At 33.5% G+C, this 16,901-nt stretch overlaps 2 protein-coding genes across 2 annotated transcripts; one reads left to right on the forward strand and one right to left on the reverse strand.

Annotated features, from left to right (window-relative positions):
- The first annotated feature begins 1,714 nt into the window (after positions 1-1,714).
- Positions 1,715-10,694, forward strand: LOC137832926 (SCY1-like protein 2 A). The gene is made up of 14 exons (XM_068641331.1): positions 1,715-2,471; positions 2,888-2,992; positions 3,545-3,655; positions 4,237-4,419; positions 4,769-4,895; positions 5,918-5,979; positions 6,071-6,157; positions 6,473-6,559; positions 7,067-7,180; positions 7,283-7,411; positions 7,807-7,869; positions 8,880-9,041; positions 9,184-9,302; positions 9,418-10,694. The coding sequence occupies exons 1-14, from the start codon at positions 1,980-1,982 to the stop codon at positions 10,361-10,363; spliced, it is 2,787 nt and encodes a 928-aa protein (XP_068497432.1). The 5' UTR covers positions 1,715-1,979; the 3' UTR covers positions 10,364-10,694.
- A 3,245-nt stretch (positions 10,695-13,939) lies between these two features.
- LOC137811221 (peroxidase 17) lies at positions 13,940-16,019 on the reverse strand. Its single transcript, XM_068612871.1, has 3 exons — positions 15,664-16,019; positions 15,377-15,568; positions 13,940-14,693 (listed from the first exon to the last, which is right to left on the reverse strand). The coding sequence occupies exons 1-3, from the start codon at positions 15,883-15,885 to the stop codon at positions 14,055-14,057; spliced, it is 1,053 nt and encodes a 350-aa protein (XP_068468972.1). The 5' UTR covers positions 15,886-16,019; the 3' UTR covers positions 13,940-14,054.
- Positions 16,020-16,901: the final 882 nt, after the last annotated feature.

Below are 16,901 nucleotides of genomic sequence, written 5' to 3' on the forward strand. Positions count from 1 at the left end.
TTTATTTAAGTATCTTGCTAAAAGTAAAATATCATGCTAAATTAATATGCTAAAAGAATAACTTTCGTAAATAATTTAAGTCTTAAATTTAAGATGGAAAATGTTAAGAGAGAGTTGAAAAAAAAAAGGAGAAAATAAATGAGAAATAAATTAAAAGGGTAGAGATAGGATTTGTGATTTATTTTATTATTCTCATTAATTTCTTACAAACAAATCAAGTGTATGTTTGGACAAATTTGTCCATAAACACTTTTAGAAAAAAATAAGAAGAAAAAAATTGTAAGTTTTTTATAAGTTAAAATGAGCATAAGGTAATTTGTAAAGGGATTTATACAATTTTTTTTTTAATTTGTACATATACATTAATTTTACTTTATATAAAATCATCTTAATTTTTTTATTCTTATAAATACTCATGCAAAAAATTATCATGATGAATTAATTTATTTTCCACTGTATCCCTTCCAATGAAATGACAGAGTTTTGGATGGAGTATTTAAAAAATGTGAAGAGTTTAAAATTCTAAAATGTTTAATCACTTCAATTTACCTTACCCTTTGTATTTTATTTAGATAGGATGAACACTTTTTTTTTCTTTTTTATTTTTTTAAAAATAAAAATAGTCAGAATTCTTAATTTTTAATGTTTTTTATCAATTAAACGAGACTTAAAATTTCCACCATACAAAATATATAATGAGGTGTTGCCATTTTTGAATGAGACTTTAAAAGTTTGAAAATTAAAAGTTTAGTTTGAATTTTCTATTATACACATTGCCACTACTAGCTAAATTGTTGTGTTGCAATAATGAATGACAAAGTAAACGAATTTGTGTATTTATCTACCTAACTATTTATTTATTTGTATACATAAGGCCATAATTGTCTTAGATTTTTTTTTTTAAATAAATAAATAAGGGAAACTTTAAATTATTTTCAAGCTTTATCCCATATAAATAGACATTTTGAACTTTAATTTCACTCTAATTGATCTTAAAATACTAAGTTAAGTAATTGAAGTGGGTGTAAAAGGAAAAGGAGTTGGAATATTGGATAGAGTTGAATTTCCTTTAATGGGCTTAATTAGAATTTGAAGAATAATGTGTTGCAAGTTTTAATATCCACCAACCTAACTCAACTATCTTTCATAATCACTTAAATAAAAACTTTATTTCTCTACTAATTTTTTTCTATACAATTTATCACATTATTGTATGAATATTATGAGTAAATATATCATACCATACATGGTATTATATTAAGATTATAAAACAATATTTCAATAGAAAATTATTTTTTTTTATAAAATTTGTTATGTTAAACATCACTATACAACTTGACATCTGAGCAAGACTGATAAATCAAGTAACAACAATCCTCTACACTAAATTTATTAAGAGTTAAGTATACTTTTTTATTTACTTAAATGTTATATCATCGAAATATTTCTAATAATGTAAAACTAAATAAAATTATTATTTTTTAATAATTTTTATACTACAAGTATTTGATGGTCTATGATATATTTAATTTATTTGATAAATATTTATCAATTAATAACTAATTTTCTTCTAAAATTTTTTATAATAATTTTTTTCCTCTTTTAAGTACTTGTCAATATATGTAAAATGTTATTTATAGAATTTTAAAGATATATTTAAGGATTTAGTTAATGTTGTTAATGGTATAATAATTTAAAAAATATTTTGAAAAAAAAAGAAAAGAAAAGGAAGGCATGGTGGAAGAAAAAGATGAAGGAGGACAAAATAGACTAAAGAAGAAGGTGGGAGAAGGAAGATGAGATGTGAGAGAGGAGAAGAAGAAACATAAAGAGAAAGAGAAAGAGAAAGAGAGAAGTGATCGGGGCACAGTGTGAATCTCAATTTCATCTTCTTCAAAGTCTCAAATTCAATTTAGAGGGAGCTGTGCCCTGTCACGTGTTCTTCTGTTCTGTTCAATTCGTAGCTCAAATCTTCAAAAATGTCGCTCAATATGAAAACCCTAACCCAAGCATTCGCCAAAACCGCTGCGGTCATAGAGAAGACGGTGCAGACCACGGTGCAGGAGGTCACGGGCCCCAAGCCACTTCAGGACTACGAGCTTCTCGATCAGATCGGCTCTGCCGGGCCCGGGCTCGCATGGAGGCTCTACTCGGCCCGGGCCCGTGATCCGGCCCGCCAGCACCAGTACCCCGTCGTCTGCGTCTGGGTTTTGGACAAGCGCGCGCTCTCCGAGGCCCGCATGCGCGCGGGCCTCACCAAGGCCGCCGAGGATTCCTTTCTGGATTTGATTCGGACCGATGCCGCCAAGCTCGTTCGCCTCCGGCATCCCGGCGTCGTTCACGTCGTCCAGGCCCTTGACGAGAGCAAACACGCAATGGCTATGGTCACCGAACCCTTGTTCGCTTCCGCTGCCAACACTCTTGCCATTGTTGACAACATTCCTGTTCTTCCTAAAGATCTCAGGGGAATGGTACCTTGCTTTTTCAATGATTCACATCTCGTTTCGTTTTGTTACTTGATCTACTAGCTTCATTCGATCTACTCACTGCATTGCTCGTTCTTTTCGGAATAAACTTGTTTTATAGAATGAGTTCGTGATGTTTTTATGCGTTTCTCGGACTTTTAAATCCCTGTAATTTAAATCTGTTTGTTAGTTTAGTTTCTGTCGTTAATTCTTTTGGTCCCTGTTTTTGAATGCATTAGTCACGTTAGTTCTGGATTTAACATCGCAATGGACTATAATCATAGTGAATTGTGCTTATTAGGGACTCGGATGACAATAGTTTTAAATTTAGGGATTTGCTTGGCGTTTTTCTAAATTTAGGAACTAATGGGGGGTTACACTTCTTTTCACTTGTTGCTGATGAAGGAATCTTTGCTTTTCAGGAAATGGGACTGTTGGAGGTGAAGCATGGTTTACTTCAGATTGCAGAATCCCTGGATTTTCTCCACAACCACGCTCATCTTATTCATCGAGCTATATCACCCGAGGTGATAATCTTTTGTATTACTGTGGCTCATGGTCTTAATTTGGGTCGCAGTTTCTTAGTTCTTGTTAATGTAGGAAATTGTGGACGATGGGGCCACAATTGTGGTCGTTGACACCTAAAAATGTCTTGACGCGATGGAAATCACAGTTGTGGACTGTTTTGTAAAACCTTGCTTCGACTTAATTTTCCCCACTTATTTTTTGTTTTGTTTGTTTAGCCATCCTTTTTATAAAAGAAGAAATTCTGGCTGGTAAATATTGCCCGTGTGTGGCATCTAACTGGAAATGGTTTGTAGCAATTAATTATATTGGAAATTTTTGTTGTACCCGTCAGCAGCATCTATGTATTTCTAATTGCCACTTTCATAGTCTCGCTTAAGCTTAAAGGTATTTTCTGCTCTATGAATTTTTACGGAAGTGTCATTTTTCACCTTTCACAGTTCATTCATATGGATCACTTTTTGGTTTAATAGTTAACCTGTGGTACAATCCTTTTCTGTTCCTTTGTTAAATTTAAGATTGGCGAATTAAAATAAATTGTATATATTCCGCAGAACATTCTTATCACCTTGAGTGGAGCCTGGAAACTTGCTGGATTTGGTTTTGCAGTTCCTGCTACTCAGATCTCTGGTGACTCATCTAATCTGCAACCCTTCCATTATGCTGTGAGTGGAACAATTAATAAGATTGTATTAACTTTGTTCACTTGACCTCCTTGATGTGTTAAATACTGTAACACTTTCAGTAATTTACTGTTGCATACGATGTCTATTTTTTTTTAATACTAATAACTCATCTCTATAAATTTGTTATATATATTTGATCAATTCAGTGTTATATCACCAATCATATAATCTTGTACAAAACGATTCTTTTGTGTTATATGTTTCTTCTTTATTAAGATCTCAATATTTTCTTCCTTTGATTATATTTAGACACAAACTCTGCTTTCAGTAACCTTATATTCCTCTGGAAGTAGATGTTTCTGCATTTTGTAATCATACCTGTGCTGTTACTCTTCCTGGTACATGATTTTGTATAGTATTTCCTTGTGACTTGATTTTCTTGATTATAATTGTAATATATGGGTCTAAACTGCGATTTATAAGAAGGCCACATAAAATTATCACTTCTAAATGACAAACTATACTATCTACATCTCTATCTAATTCTCGTCCTTAGGAGCAAAGTAAATTTTGCTTAAACAATCTGTTATGTATCTTATTTGACTTCAACTGCTGTACAGGAATATGATGTCGAGGACTCTATTTTGCCTCTTCAGCCATCACTTAATTACACTGCTCCTGAGTTGGTGAGGAGCACTGGGTCTTCAGCTGGGTGCTCATCTGATATTTTCAGTTTTGCATGCCTTGCCTACCATTTAATTGCCCGCAAGTCTTTGTTTGACTGCCACAACAATGTCAAGATGGTACATACAAATCATTTTCTTTTTACCTTTTGTAATTAAGTTTTTGTTTGACTGCCACAAGATTGTGAAGATGGTAGATACAAATCATTTAATTGTGCCCCCCCATCTCCCCTGCCCTTACTTCAATTAAGTTGCACTGATTTCAAAGTTACATATTTTTTTTTCAAACTTTCTGAATAGAGATTCTCATTGATGGTTGTACGTGTCCTGTCCTTGAAGAGACTTTTTACGTATTTAAATAGAAAGAAGGAAAATCATTAGTTTCATTACTTGACGACAAGATTTTAGGCTCTATTATTAATTTGTTAGATAGAAGGTAATAAGAAATTTTGGTTTTGTACTTATGCAGTACATGAATACCTTGACTTACTTATCCAGTGATGCATTCTCATCTATCCCATCAGAACTGGTTCATGACCTGCAAAGGATGCTTTCTCTGAATGAGTCTTCCAGGCCAACAGCAATGGATTTTACAGGTAAAGATAATTTGGAGAATAAATACATTTCTCCATTGCTTAAATAAAGAAACACATGACATCTTAAATAGTTCTTTATGGTGAATGGGTTTTCTTCTCTATCTGAAATTGCATCCCCATAAACAAGAATCAGTGGTTTTTAGAATTAATGCCAAACTCGCCCTGCAAGGTTCTATGGACATTTTTAGGTGCTGGAATGTATGGATGCAATGGCCTATAAGCCCAAACTCTCTTCTGCTTTAAGGATGCATCCTGTGTTCAATGCATATCATTATTAAAGAGGATTGGTGGGAATTATCATGTGGAAAGATTTGCTTGTTAGGCTTGGAGGGAGAATGTGGTGGTGTGCTGGAGCTTGCTGCACTGTTAGCAACCCTCCAAAGTTCAACCTTGAAGACAAGGCTGAAGCTGAAGACTGTGGCAATGATAGGGCACAAAATAATTTAGAGATTCAGAGAGAGGTATTGGACATTCATGATTCACATGTCAAGTGGGCTAAAAGACTTGGAAGGTGTACACTAGGAGGAATAGAGGGTGATGTTGTGATGGCTGTGTTGGAAGAGAGAGGGAAGTAGGGAGGAAGTTAGTTAAGTGAGTGTGGTGCGGTTATTAGAGTATTAGAATCGTCTGTGTGAAAATTAGGTATATTTGTTATGTAGTTCTCTACAAGAGCCGGTAGCTCTCTATAGGAGCATGGCTCTTTGGCAGTATCTCTACATAGGAGCCTGGCTCTCTATACTGTAATTTCCTAGTTTACTGAATAAATACTCACCTTTCTCTTAATTTCATTTGGTGATTATTGTGTTATTGCCTATACTGTTTCTAGTTTGCATCAGATTACATGTGTAATTCTTCAGGATCAAGTTAGCAAAATCATTAGGTTGTCATTGAACATTGCAATTAATATACTGTCTCTGCTGGCTGTTGGAGCCTTTAGATAGTCTGCTGAACATGATTGCCAAATTTCTTGGCTCCTTTATCATCTCTGTCATCACAATAATATATGCTTCTCACTTTTGTAGGATCACCATTTTTTCGGCATGACACTAGGTTGCGTGCCCTACGCTTCCTTGACCACATGCTTGTAAGAATTTTTAGCTGTCTAGTATTACAAAATGGATAACATGCAAATTTTAGAGTTGAATTTCTTGATGACGTGTCTTCTTTTTCTTTAGGAAAGAGATAACATGCAGAAGTCAGAGTTTTTAAAAGCATTGTCAGATATGTGGAAAGATTTTGATTCCCGTGTATTGCGATACAAGGTATGCTACATGCTTCTTTGCTGAAATTTATGTTTTTGTTTCTGCTAGTCAATTTTATGAAGGTCTCTCCCAGCATACACAATTCATATACTCTTGCTAGCATTCACAATTCAGTATACTCTTGCTCTGTCTTATTTAGTCCTGTGCCCTATAACTTTGATAGCTAATATGGTCTCTCAATCTTTCATGATTTTTGAATTTATGTTGCATGTGTTAAACTCATGTTATTCCGCTTTCCCCAAATGTGGTTGCTTCTGAGTTATGATTTTCTAATTTTGCCATTAATGTAATCTGGACAAATAAATTTCCATGCAGGTCCTTCCACCACTTTGTGCAGAACTTAGGAATGTGGTGATACAGCCAATGATTCTACCAATGGTTTTAACCATTGCAGAGTCTCAGGTATTAATATCCCTCTTTCATTTCCTCACTTCCATAGAATATCTAAATTTTTTAGTCTCAGAAGTTATTAATAATTACATTGCTCTGATTTTTTTTATTAATTTGGTTTTGATGGAGCTCAATGGTGTGGTTCGGTCCCTATATGTATCCCCATCCGTCCTTGTGGGATGAGGCTTTGTTTCTCGCTGTCTTGTGCGAAGCTTTTACTTTTATATAAGACTTTTTTTCCTGCCTTACTGGCTGTTAATTTATCAGATATCTCATTGCTTGTGTCTCCTTGCTTTATTTGAAACAGATATTCTGTTTTTTTGCTTTATCTTGATCTACAGTTTAGGAAATTTTACAATTCAGTCTCTTCAATGATGAAATGAGTTAATATCTCTTTTTTGGTTTTTGATAAACGAGAGTAGTGTATCATTAGTAAATAAGGTATATGCAAGGGCACTATTGATTAATATTTTGAGTTTCTTTTTTAATTTTATGTAAAAGAATAATATACTTTTTCAGGACAAGAATGATTTTGAGCAATATACGCTTCCAGCCCTTGTCCCTGTGTTGAGCACTGCTGCTGGTGAGACACTGTTACTACTTGTGAAGCATGCCGATCTTATAATAAACAAGGTAGTTGAGAGCTTATTTCAGTTTCCTTATTTTGTTGATTGAAATATCTCTATCAGTGGCTAAGTTTATTCTGACTTTTTATACCATTTATTATTCTTTTAGACTAGTCAAGAGCATTTAGTTTCTCACGTTCTTCCAATGATTGTTCGGGCCTATGATGATAATGATGCTCGTTTGCAAGAAGAGGTCCTGAAAAAATCTGTATCCCTTTCCAAACAGCTAGATGCCCAGGTGAGTTCTCTTTTCTAACCGAGTAGGCTTGAATTCTTTTAATTATCACATGTTTACCATTGAATGTTAGTACTTTGTAAATTGGGATCACAGACTTCTTAACTTAATTTCTAATGTTTCAACTTGCTACGTTTGTTGTTGGGGACTGTTCAAACTCTATGATTTGGAAAGGATAACAATTATAACGAATGCACCTCATTGTAATTAAGTTACAATAAATTGAATAATCCTTACCATCTTAATTGTCACCTTATTTTTCCATTTCCCTAGTGCTGCCCAGCCCATAATCAGAGAATTATTGGCACTTCTTTTAAACTTCAATTCAATTGTTTGCTATCAAAGCAGGAATATCTATTATGTTTTTTTTTAAATTTTTTTTTTCTTCTGCCTTTCAGCTTGTCAAACAAGTGGTTTTGCCCCGTGTTCATGGATTAGCACTTAAAACAACAGTTGCGGCGGTATGTTGGTATTTTGTTTGAAATTTTACCTTTACTTGTAATGTCTTAGCTTGACACGTCTGCCTGTGCACTCACACATTGTGTCCTTTTAGCATCTAACCCTAAATCAGAATAATTAGATCCTTATTTGACTACATGGTTGTTATTTAATTAAATGGTAGTTATTAGCATTTTAAAGTTTCATATAATGTTTTTCGTGCTCCACATATTTCCTTCATTTAACATATGAACTTTCTGGTGTCAATACTGTTGTTTTTGTTATTATATTTTTTCACATTGCATTATGAACATCACTGTGAGGTCCATGTTTCATTCTTCAAACTCTTGCTGAGCGAGTGTTGTGGGGTTCCAATTCCTTGAACCTTTCCTGCTATTGTGTTTTCTGAAGCTCAACTGTGATTTTGTGCTCTGGATGGGTTCTGGACTAGGTGACAGGGGACTGATTTCTGGCACCTTTATTTCTGTATGGATGATTTTTGTGTGTGCTATTCTTGGTTGGATTCCGAGACTGCAACAACCGTCCTCTGTTGTTGCATTCTGGTTTGTGAGTATGCCAATCTGTTTTTGGGTATTCAAATTTTTAGCTATGCTGGTCTGAGTGATGCTTTAACGGTACCCCTGTTTCTGCCACATAATCTCCTTTTTTTTCTCATTAATGTTGAGAGTTGCTAATACTAACTTCAACTGCTTTATTTAGAAACCTATTTTGTTACAAGGCTATCTTTAATAGGTTAGAAGCCTTTTGTTTTCTTACAAGGCTTGTCTTTGGTAGTTTAGGACCCTTTGTCTTGGCTTGTACATAACCTTACAAACTTGCATCTGATATGCATTCAGAGTTAGGAGATTCTTAAATGCTAGACACTATTTTGTTTTACTCAGCTGTATGTGTTTGTTATTTTCTTTTCTATCTCCAATCGGAGGTAAGTCTGAGTTTGACATTGTGTAAATATGCTGGTCCTTTCACCTTATATGCAGACATGTTGTCTGTATTTCTCTCTTTTGTTTGATAGGTTAGAGTCAACGCATTGTTGTGCCTAGGAGACATGGTTAACCGACTTGATAAACATTCTGTCTTGGACATCTTGCAAACAATTCAACGTTGTACTGCTGTTGACCGTTCCCCTCCAACCCTTATGTGTACCCTGGGGGTTGCAAATTCTATTTTCAAGCAGGTGATGTTTCCAATGATGTGCATGACACGAATCATAGTTTTTTTTTTTCATATTATCAACTGCTATGATCAATGATATTTGGGGTTGTTGCTAAATAGCATTTGGAGTAACACCCAAGTCTTGTTTGATTTCTCATGTTCAGTACGGAGTAGAATTTGTAGCTGAGCATGTTCTTCCATTGCTTATGCCCCTCCTGTCTGCTCAACAATTGAATGTCCAACAGTTTGCCAAATATATGCTCTTTGTCAAGGATATGCTCCAGTATTCTTTCTTTAATTTTTCACACTCTAACTTTTACATTTTTTTTTGTCTTCCCCTTTGTTCTTGATCTCTGACAAACTTCTCTAATATTTTTTTAATTGTTTGGTTTGTACAGCAAAATAGAAGAGAAGCGAGGAGTGGCTGTGACTGATTCTGGAATGCCAGAGGTAAAACGGGCTCCTGTGGTTAATGGTCTTCAATCCGAAGCCCTTCGAACAAGCAGCAGTTCTGCTGTGCCTTCTTCAACTAAAAGCAGCGCCTCTTGGGATGAAGATTGGGGTCCCAAAACAAAGAGCACTGCTTCTTCTACCGAGAATTCTATTGATGCAGCCAGTCCATCTATGGCAGGAATCCCTGCGGGTCAAGTAACATCTTTACAAAAGCATTTGTCTTTAGCTGCTTTGTCTGCTCAGCAAACAACCAACTCGTGCCCCTCAGTAGATGTAGAATGGCCACCTCGGGCATCTCCTAGTGTTACCCCACAATTTAGTGATACTGAGAAGCAGACAACAGGAGCAGGAACTTCATCCACATTTAATCTTGAACCTGATGATCCTTTTGCTGATTGGCCTCCACGTCCTAATGGCTCAGTATCAGGTGGATCTGGAATACCGATCAATGGTACTTCAGGAATGCCACTAAACATTGGGCTTAATTCAATGACAAATACTTCAAGCAATATTGGTCCCCAAACTAGCTTGAGTTGGTCTGTTAGTTCCCAAAGTTCTACAGATTCCATTAGTTTGAACTCAAGGACTAGTTCCACTGTGGGTAGCCTGAATAGTGGCCTTGGGCCTCAGAACTCTCTTGGCTTCCTAAAACAAAGTCAAGCTTTGCCAGCATCGAATGTTTCATACAATAATGTTCAGTCAAAAGCAACAGATATAGGTTCAATATTTTCTTCCAACAAGAATGAACACATTGCACCTAAACTTGCACCACCCCCATCATCTGCAGTGGGTAGAGGACGAGGAAGAGGGAGGGGAGCTGTGTCAAACACTAGGTCCTCTCACACCAAGTCACAAACTGAGCAGCCACCCCTTTTGGATTTATTAGGGTAACTTGCTTCTATTGTTCATGTATTAGTAGGTTACTGCTGAGATTGTACATTTTGTGCAACATCCCGTGCTTGGAGACATTTAGTGTGATGGGAGATTTCAGAAAATCTTGCCAGGCAACATGTTTTAAGGGACGGCTACTCTATGTAAAGGTTTTGTTGTATGTTCCTAGTCTATAGTGATTTTGCAAAAATTGGATTATTATTTCTTATTTTTTGTCCTTGCTATGTTATATTTCATTCTTAGGGCTTCGGGAAAGTGTATTAAGAAAAGTCCTTATTACTGTGACTGGTTTGAAATTAATAAAGTCTGTCATGAAGTTTCTTTTGTACAAGGATTTGAATTCCATATGTATGATTTGACCTTAAGCATATTAGAAATAGTGTGGTTAGGTTAAGGTTTAAGCTAGAAGTCATGTTGGGACTGAAACGCTAAGAGCAGGTTTTGTTTTTATAACTTGAGTTTCACTTGTTTTTAAAAGTAGTAATTTTGGTATCCTCATTTTATTTATTCCTGCACATCTAATTATTTAAAGGTTTTCACTCAGTTTCAGGTTAACTTCAATTTGATTTTGTCTTGCGAAATTTGAAGAACTTTTAAGGGGAAAAACATTCAATCACTTCACAATCGATGTCTAATAAAATTTTCCATGATAAAGGAAAAAGGTTGCAAAATATAGCACAGAAAAGGAAGAAAGGGAAAAACTTAAATAATTAGTGTTTTCTTTCTGTTTTTATAATATATATTCTAAATAACATTATATACAAATATTCTCAATTATTCAGAACAATCATTTTATTAGATTTTTTTTATATTAAAGGTTTTGATTATTATAAATAGACACTGAGAAAATAATTGGTGTGATTGTAATCTATAAAATAATTATTTATTATTTTTACATAATTAAAGTTAGTATCAAAGTTTTTTTATTTTGGAAGTCCTTTTTCGCTATCTTGTTAACAATTGTGAGCCTTAGCTCATTCTAAAGGGTGGACACGTCAGATTTGATTTTGATTTTAGTAAATATGATTTCTTTCGTCAAACAAATTATTTATGCTACCAATCAAAATAACAAGGGTTGAATTTTTATTAACTTTTTGTTTAATTATTATTTATGCTACCAATCAAAATGATAAATGTTGAATTTTTATTATCTTTTTATTTTATTTTTATTCTAATGTCAGTTATAAAAACTTTTAGAGAAACTTGATCGATTGAGAATAATAATTGAATTAATGACTAAATTTTTTGAATTGTAAACCAAATTTAGGAAATACTACATTTCATATTATTGACCTTTTTTCTCATGGTGTTTGAAATCTTGATTTAATAGCAACTAATCACACAAAATGACTAGAAAACAACTTATTACGACTGTAAATGGGAATAATATACCAATATGTGGATCTATGAATATGAATGTAACTTTAGAATTATCTATTATATTAAAAGATGTTTTATATATATTCCAATTAACCAATAATTTAGTTTAATAAGGATGAAATATATTGAAATAATAAATATTTTATCAAAGATAATCTTGATCGGGGCCTAATGGTTACAACTCATATCCTAATTTGAGGGATGAGTGTTGTAAATAACATATTATAGGATACAAATGTTTTCAATATCTCAATAGTAAACAGGAAAAAAAGTATCTTCAAAATCTTTATATTCTTTTCAACATATTTTTATTTTCTTATTTTAATAACATGTTTTAAACCCAGTAAAACACACTTTTGGATCTTATATCCAATCTCTTTCTATTAGAGGTTAAATAGATGAAGAAGAGAGGAACCAAACACTTTAAGATCATAATATGCAATTCCTTATAAATTGTTTTGAGAGGTGACTTATTATTCAAAAAGGGGTTGATTGCCTATTGATTATGTGTACATGGATACCAACAAAGTTCAAAAACATTTTGATAAATTAGATTGAAAAATAAGAGCTATAGTAAAATTCATAATATTTGATTTTTTTTTCAACAATTTTATTTTGTTGAGTAGTTTCAACAATTTCATTTGGTTGAGTGATTTCAACATTGTGAGTTATTGTGGTATATGAGATACCAAATCTACAAATAATATTTTTTTAGACAAATGTTTGAACTTGTTGAGTTGTTATTCTTGTAAGAGTTTCTGGTTCTATCCATGTTGTGAAATAATCTATTACCACCACTAAAAACTTTGTTTGTCCTAGAGGAAGTGTCTATATACGTTTTTTCATTTTTTCCGATTTTCCACATTTCGGGTCTTTGAAAAAATACAAAAAATACTTTCCCATGGAGAAAATTTCTAATTTTTTGCAGGCAATGTTATACCAATTTTATGAGGATCCTTGCAAAAAAATCTTGTCAAAATTCGATCTCTAGGTCCCAAAACTTTGATATTTGATCTTTTATAAACATAAAATTAATTAAGTTTAAACTTTCTCATATTTTTAGACAGGATAACCACTATGCAGATAAACGCGTCTCTTTAGGGTAGTAATAGGCTTGAATATATTTGGTATAACCGTCTATCATTTAGTATTTCTTTATATTTTTTTCATAACGGATATAAACTCCCAAAGTCCCAATACCATTTTTCTTAGACTGTTATAGAAAGTTTTCCTTATCCCAATAATTATTTATTTATTTTTTCTTTCTTTTATGTTGTGTTTGATGTGATAACGTATAATTATGGAAATATATTAGTTATTACCTTATCATCATAAGAGTTTTAACATTTATAGGTCTGATTTGTTTAAAAGAATGAAAGTAACCAAGATGGTTTGTTGTTCCAAAATCAGGAATCCAAATGAGTGGGTTTGTCAGATTTGAGAACAGAATTACCTAAACTTTCAGCATCTGAAAAGGATAATTGATTAACGAAACTTTATGTTGCTCACGAGTGAAAAGGATAATTGATTAACAAAACTTTATGTTGCACACGAGTGAAAAGGAAAATTGATTAACAAAACTTTATGTTGCTTACGAGTAAAAGCTAGACTTGAGTCTTTAGTGCATGCAAAATCTTCTTCAGTAGCATCATTGAACCTCGAGACATCAGAATTTACACAATTCACAGTTCTATCTTCATGAAATTGGGAGAAAAACATGTTTCTTGTAACAATCTTCAATTGTGTGACCAACCCAATTGCAATATGAACATTGTTTGAAATTAGAACCTTTTACCAAGACATTCCTCTGATTTTGAACCACTATAGGATTAATTTTACCATCCAGAGTTCACCACCCATTGTAAAAGAAATTTTCTTGACAGCTAAAGTTGATGCTAACTTGCATAAACATTGATCAATTTATAAATTGTCAAAATCTTCAACAATTTGTTTACGGTTTCACACACTAATAGTTACTGTTCAAAATACTGATTTTGTACCACATAAACCACGTCTCCCTATTTTTTTTAAAAGTTTTAGCTTAGTTAGGCTATAAAACACTTCTCACTTATTAATTGAATCCATTTACTACAAGCACAGAACACAGACTAGCCAGCAGTTTATAATATGAAAACTTGGAATGTGAATGTAGTTTTTGGGAAGCAAGAGAACAAAATGAGCAGGGAGGCTTGCATATTTTGGGGAAATACCAAAATTAATTAGCCAAAGATGGTTCAAGCCTTGGTTATAGTTGAAAACTTGGATAACATATATAGAATGCATGAATCTGAAGAGACATGCATCTATTTATTCATATTGAGTAAATGGATTTATTATCACTAAGGAGGTTGTGCTGTTGGGACTCAAACAGCAAATGAGCAGGGCGAGCATTCACAACTCTGCAATTTGTCCTAACTTCCCCAGGCCTACCAGATTGCAAGTCTCCCATTTTAAGCATTCCTTCCACAAAGGCTTTGAAAAAATCATCTTGGTTTCTACTGAAATTTCTCACAAACTCCCTTGTCTGTGGGAATGTGAAAAGTGTTTGATCAGAGTTCAGAAACCCTCTTCCAGCAACCAAGTCCTTGAAATACTGGTTATCAAAAAGAAGAGGTGTGAAGTCAAGGTTCCCTGTCACATTTTGATCAACATCAAGTGGACATAGCTTCTCAAGCTCTTCCCTGTAGCCAGAGTCAATGGCAGGATCAGGCCTTCCAGTGCCAGATTGATTGTAGAGCCTGAACATGACAGAGAAGCAACGACCTTGGCCAATGGAGTGAGACCCTGAGAGTGCAACAAGGTCTTTCACAGTGAGATTGTACTTTTGGAAGAGATCAATAAGAGCACTGGCGTTGGCTCTTGGGCTTGGCATGATGTCGTTTGAGTCTTCTTGACTAGCACTCAAGCTGTCCAATCTTCCCAACCTCACCTCCCAATCGGGTCCACCTGTCTGCAATCAAAGTAAACAAATTCAAACCATGTTCGACATTACTATACAACTTGACATTTTAGCTATTCACTTAGCTATGTTATTCATGTTCAACATCATTATACAACTTAACATCTCAGCTATACACTTAGTTATGTTCTGCATATTCGACATCACTATCCAACTTGACATCAATGTACGCATGTAACAACAACCATCAATTCTTTACTTAATGCTTCTCCAATTACATTAAATGACAAAGGAAAAGAAATAGAAGAATACCATAAATATCTGATTTAAAATGTATTACTAATAAATTATCAGACACACTTTCAAAATGCAATTAATTTAGTCTTTATACTTTTTTCCATCTAGATAAGAAACTGCAGCATATACCCTCCTTTATATTTCCAACACCATCTCTTTCATCAGTCTAAAATTAATAATTCATAAAGCGTTTAACTTCTAAACTAACAGAAACAAACGTTTTTTTTTCTCTTCTAAAAGTAGACAGAGAGAAAAAGAATTCTAAAGTTCTTGCTAAACAAAGATCATCATCAAAATCTGTATGATTGGGTTAACTTCACACAGATAAAGTAATTTTCATTGATGGAAAATAAAAAGAGACCAACTTGTAATGAAATTATGTGAAACAGAGACAGAAAGGAGGGAAGAGTTTTGGGAAGAAAGAAAGAGGAACGAACCAGAGCAACAGCATCTCTGGAAGCCATGATAATGATGTCAGCACAGGAAACAACTCCAGGGCATGCGTTCTCTAGGGCTTCCTTCACTTGATCAACAACTTCAAATGATCTCAGAGAGTTTATGTTGGAGAGAGCAAGTTTCTCCCCAACCATGCTCGGTGTATCATCAAGCAGCATGGAGGCATCACACCCCTGAACCATCATGCATCACCAAATCCACAAATCAAACAAGAACACTCACAAAATTACAATTTACAAAAAAAAACAAAAAACCATTTTTCACGTACATTCACAAAACAGTCATGGAACTGAAAGCGCATAACAGAGGCAAGGCTTCTGGGTTCCTTCACAAGGGCCTTTTTCATGACATCTCTGACTATCACTTCTGCATTCGGACATGTTGTTGAGTAAAACCCAGGTCGGAGATCCGATGTTGCCACCATCTGCACAAGAAACATCACAACCATGGCCATCATCATCATCATCATCATCCTCATCCCCATGGTCATGTATGTGAAAGATGCTAAAGATGGCCCCTTTTTGATTTTGAAGCTGCTACTCACAGTGGAGACCAGACAGAGACGCAGACACTGATCAGATGATGCCTATATATGGTTTGTGTCAGCTCAGCTGCTACACACTCACTTTTTCAAAGATAAAGTAAATTTCCTTTTTAAGTGCTAAATTATCCTCCTTAATCTTAGTTTAATGTATAAAAATAAAACTAATTTAAAAACTAATTTCACACCACATATTTCATTTCTAAGCTACAATCATCATCTTATTAAGTTTTTGGATTATTTATATTTTTTTATGAAAAAAATATGTGTTGATAAATTAATTAATAAAATAAACTTATATTTAATTTATTTTTAAAATTCTTTATATATATATATTCTACTTATATATAGTTTTAATTAACATATAAATTTTAATATAATCTTTCGATATTATTTTTAATAATATTTTTTTATGATGATGAATAATTATTTTTACTTGAGATTTAAATGAAATACTAAGTTGCATAATAAACTAAAATGTGTTTATATATTGTATTAATACACTTTTATCTAATATGTTTTTAGAATTTATTATAAATAGATATAGTTTACTTATATATTTTTTAACATGCGCTATATTTATTAAATTATTATTATTATTATTATTTAAGGACCTATTTAGATACCAAATTGCATGAAGATGCCTAAAATACTTTTATAAAAAAGAAGTTAATTTTGTATTTTTTACTAAGAATCATGTTATGTTTTTTTTATTATTATTCTGTCCGAAAAACACGACCAATGAGTGTGGGTGTATTCTGAATGTCGAAGGGGCTTTATTGGAATGAAATAAAAATTGTGTGCAAGTTGAAACGGGTTTCCTTGGACACCACTAAACCTTTGTTTCATTGGTTGGAAATAAGGTGGCAACACTCAAACACATCATTCTTTCCTCATCAAAATATACCAAAACTATCGCCAACTTTATTTATATTATTCGTTTTTTTTTTCACTCCAATACAAAT

This window comes from Phaseolus vulgaris, chromosome 11, assembly GCF_000499845.2.
Source record: "Phaseolus vulgaris cultivar G19833 chromosome 11, P. vulgaris v2.0, whole genome shotgun sequence".
NCBI classification, from domain to species: domain Eukaryota; kingdom Viridiplantae; phylum Streptophyta; class Magnoliopsida; order Fabales; family Fabaceae; genus Phaseolus; species Phaseolus vulgaris.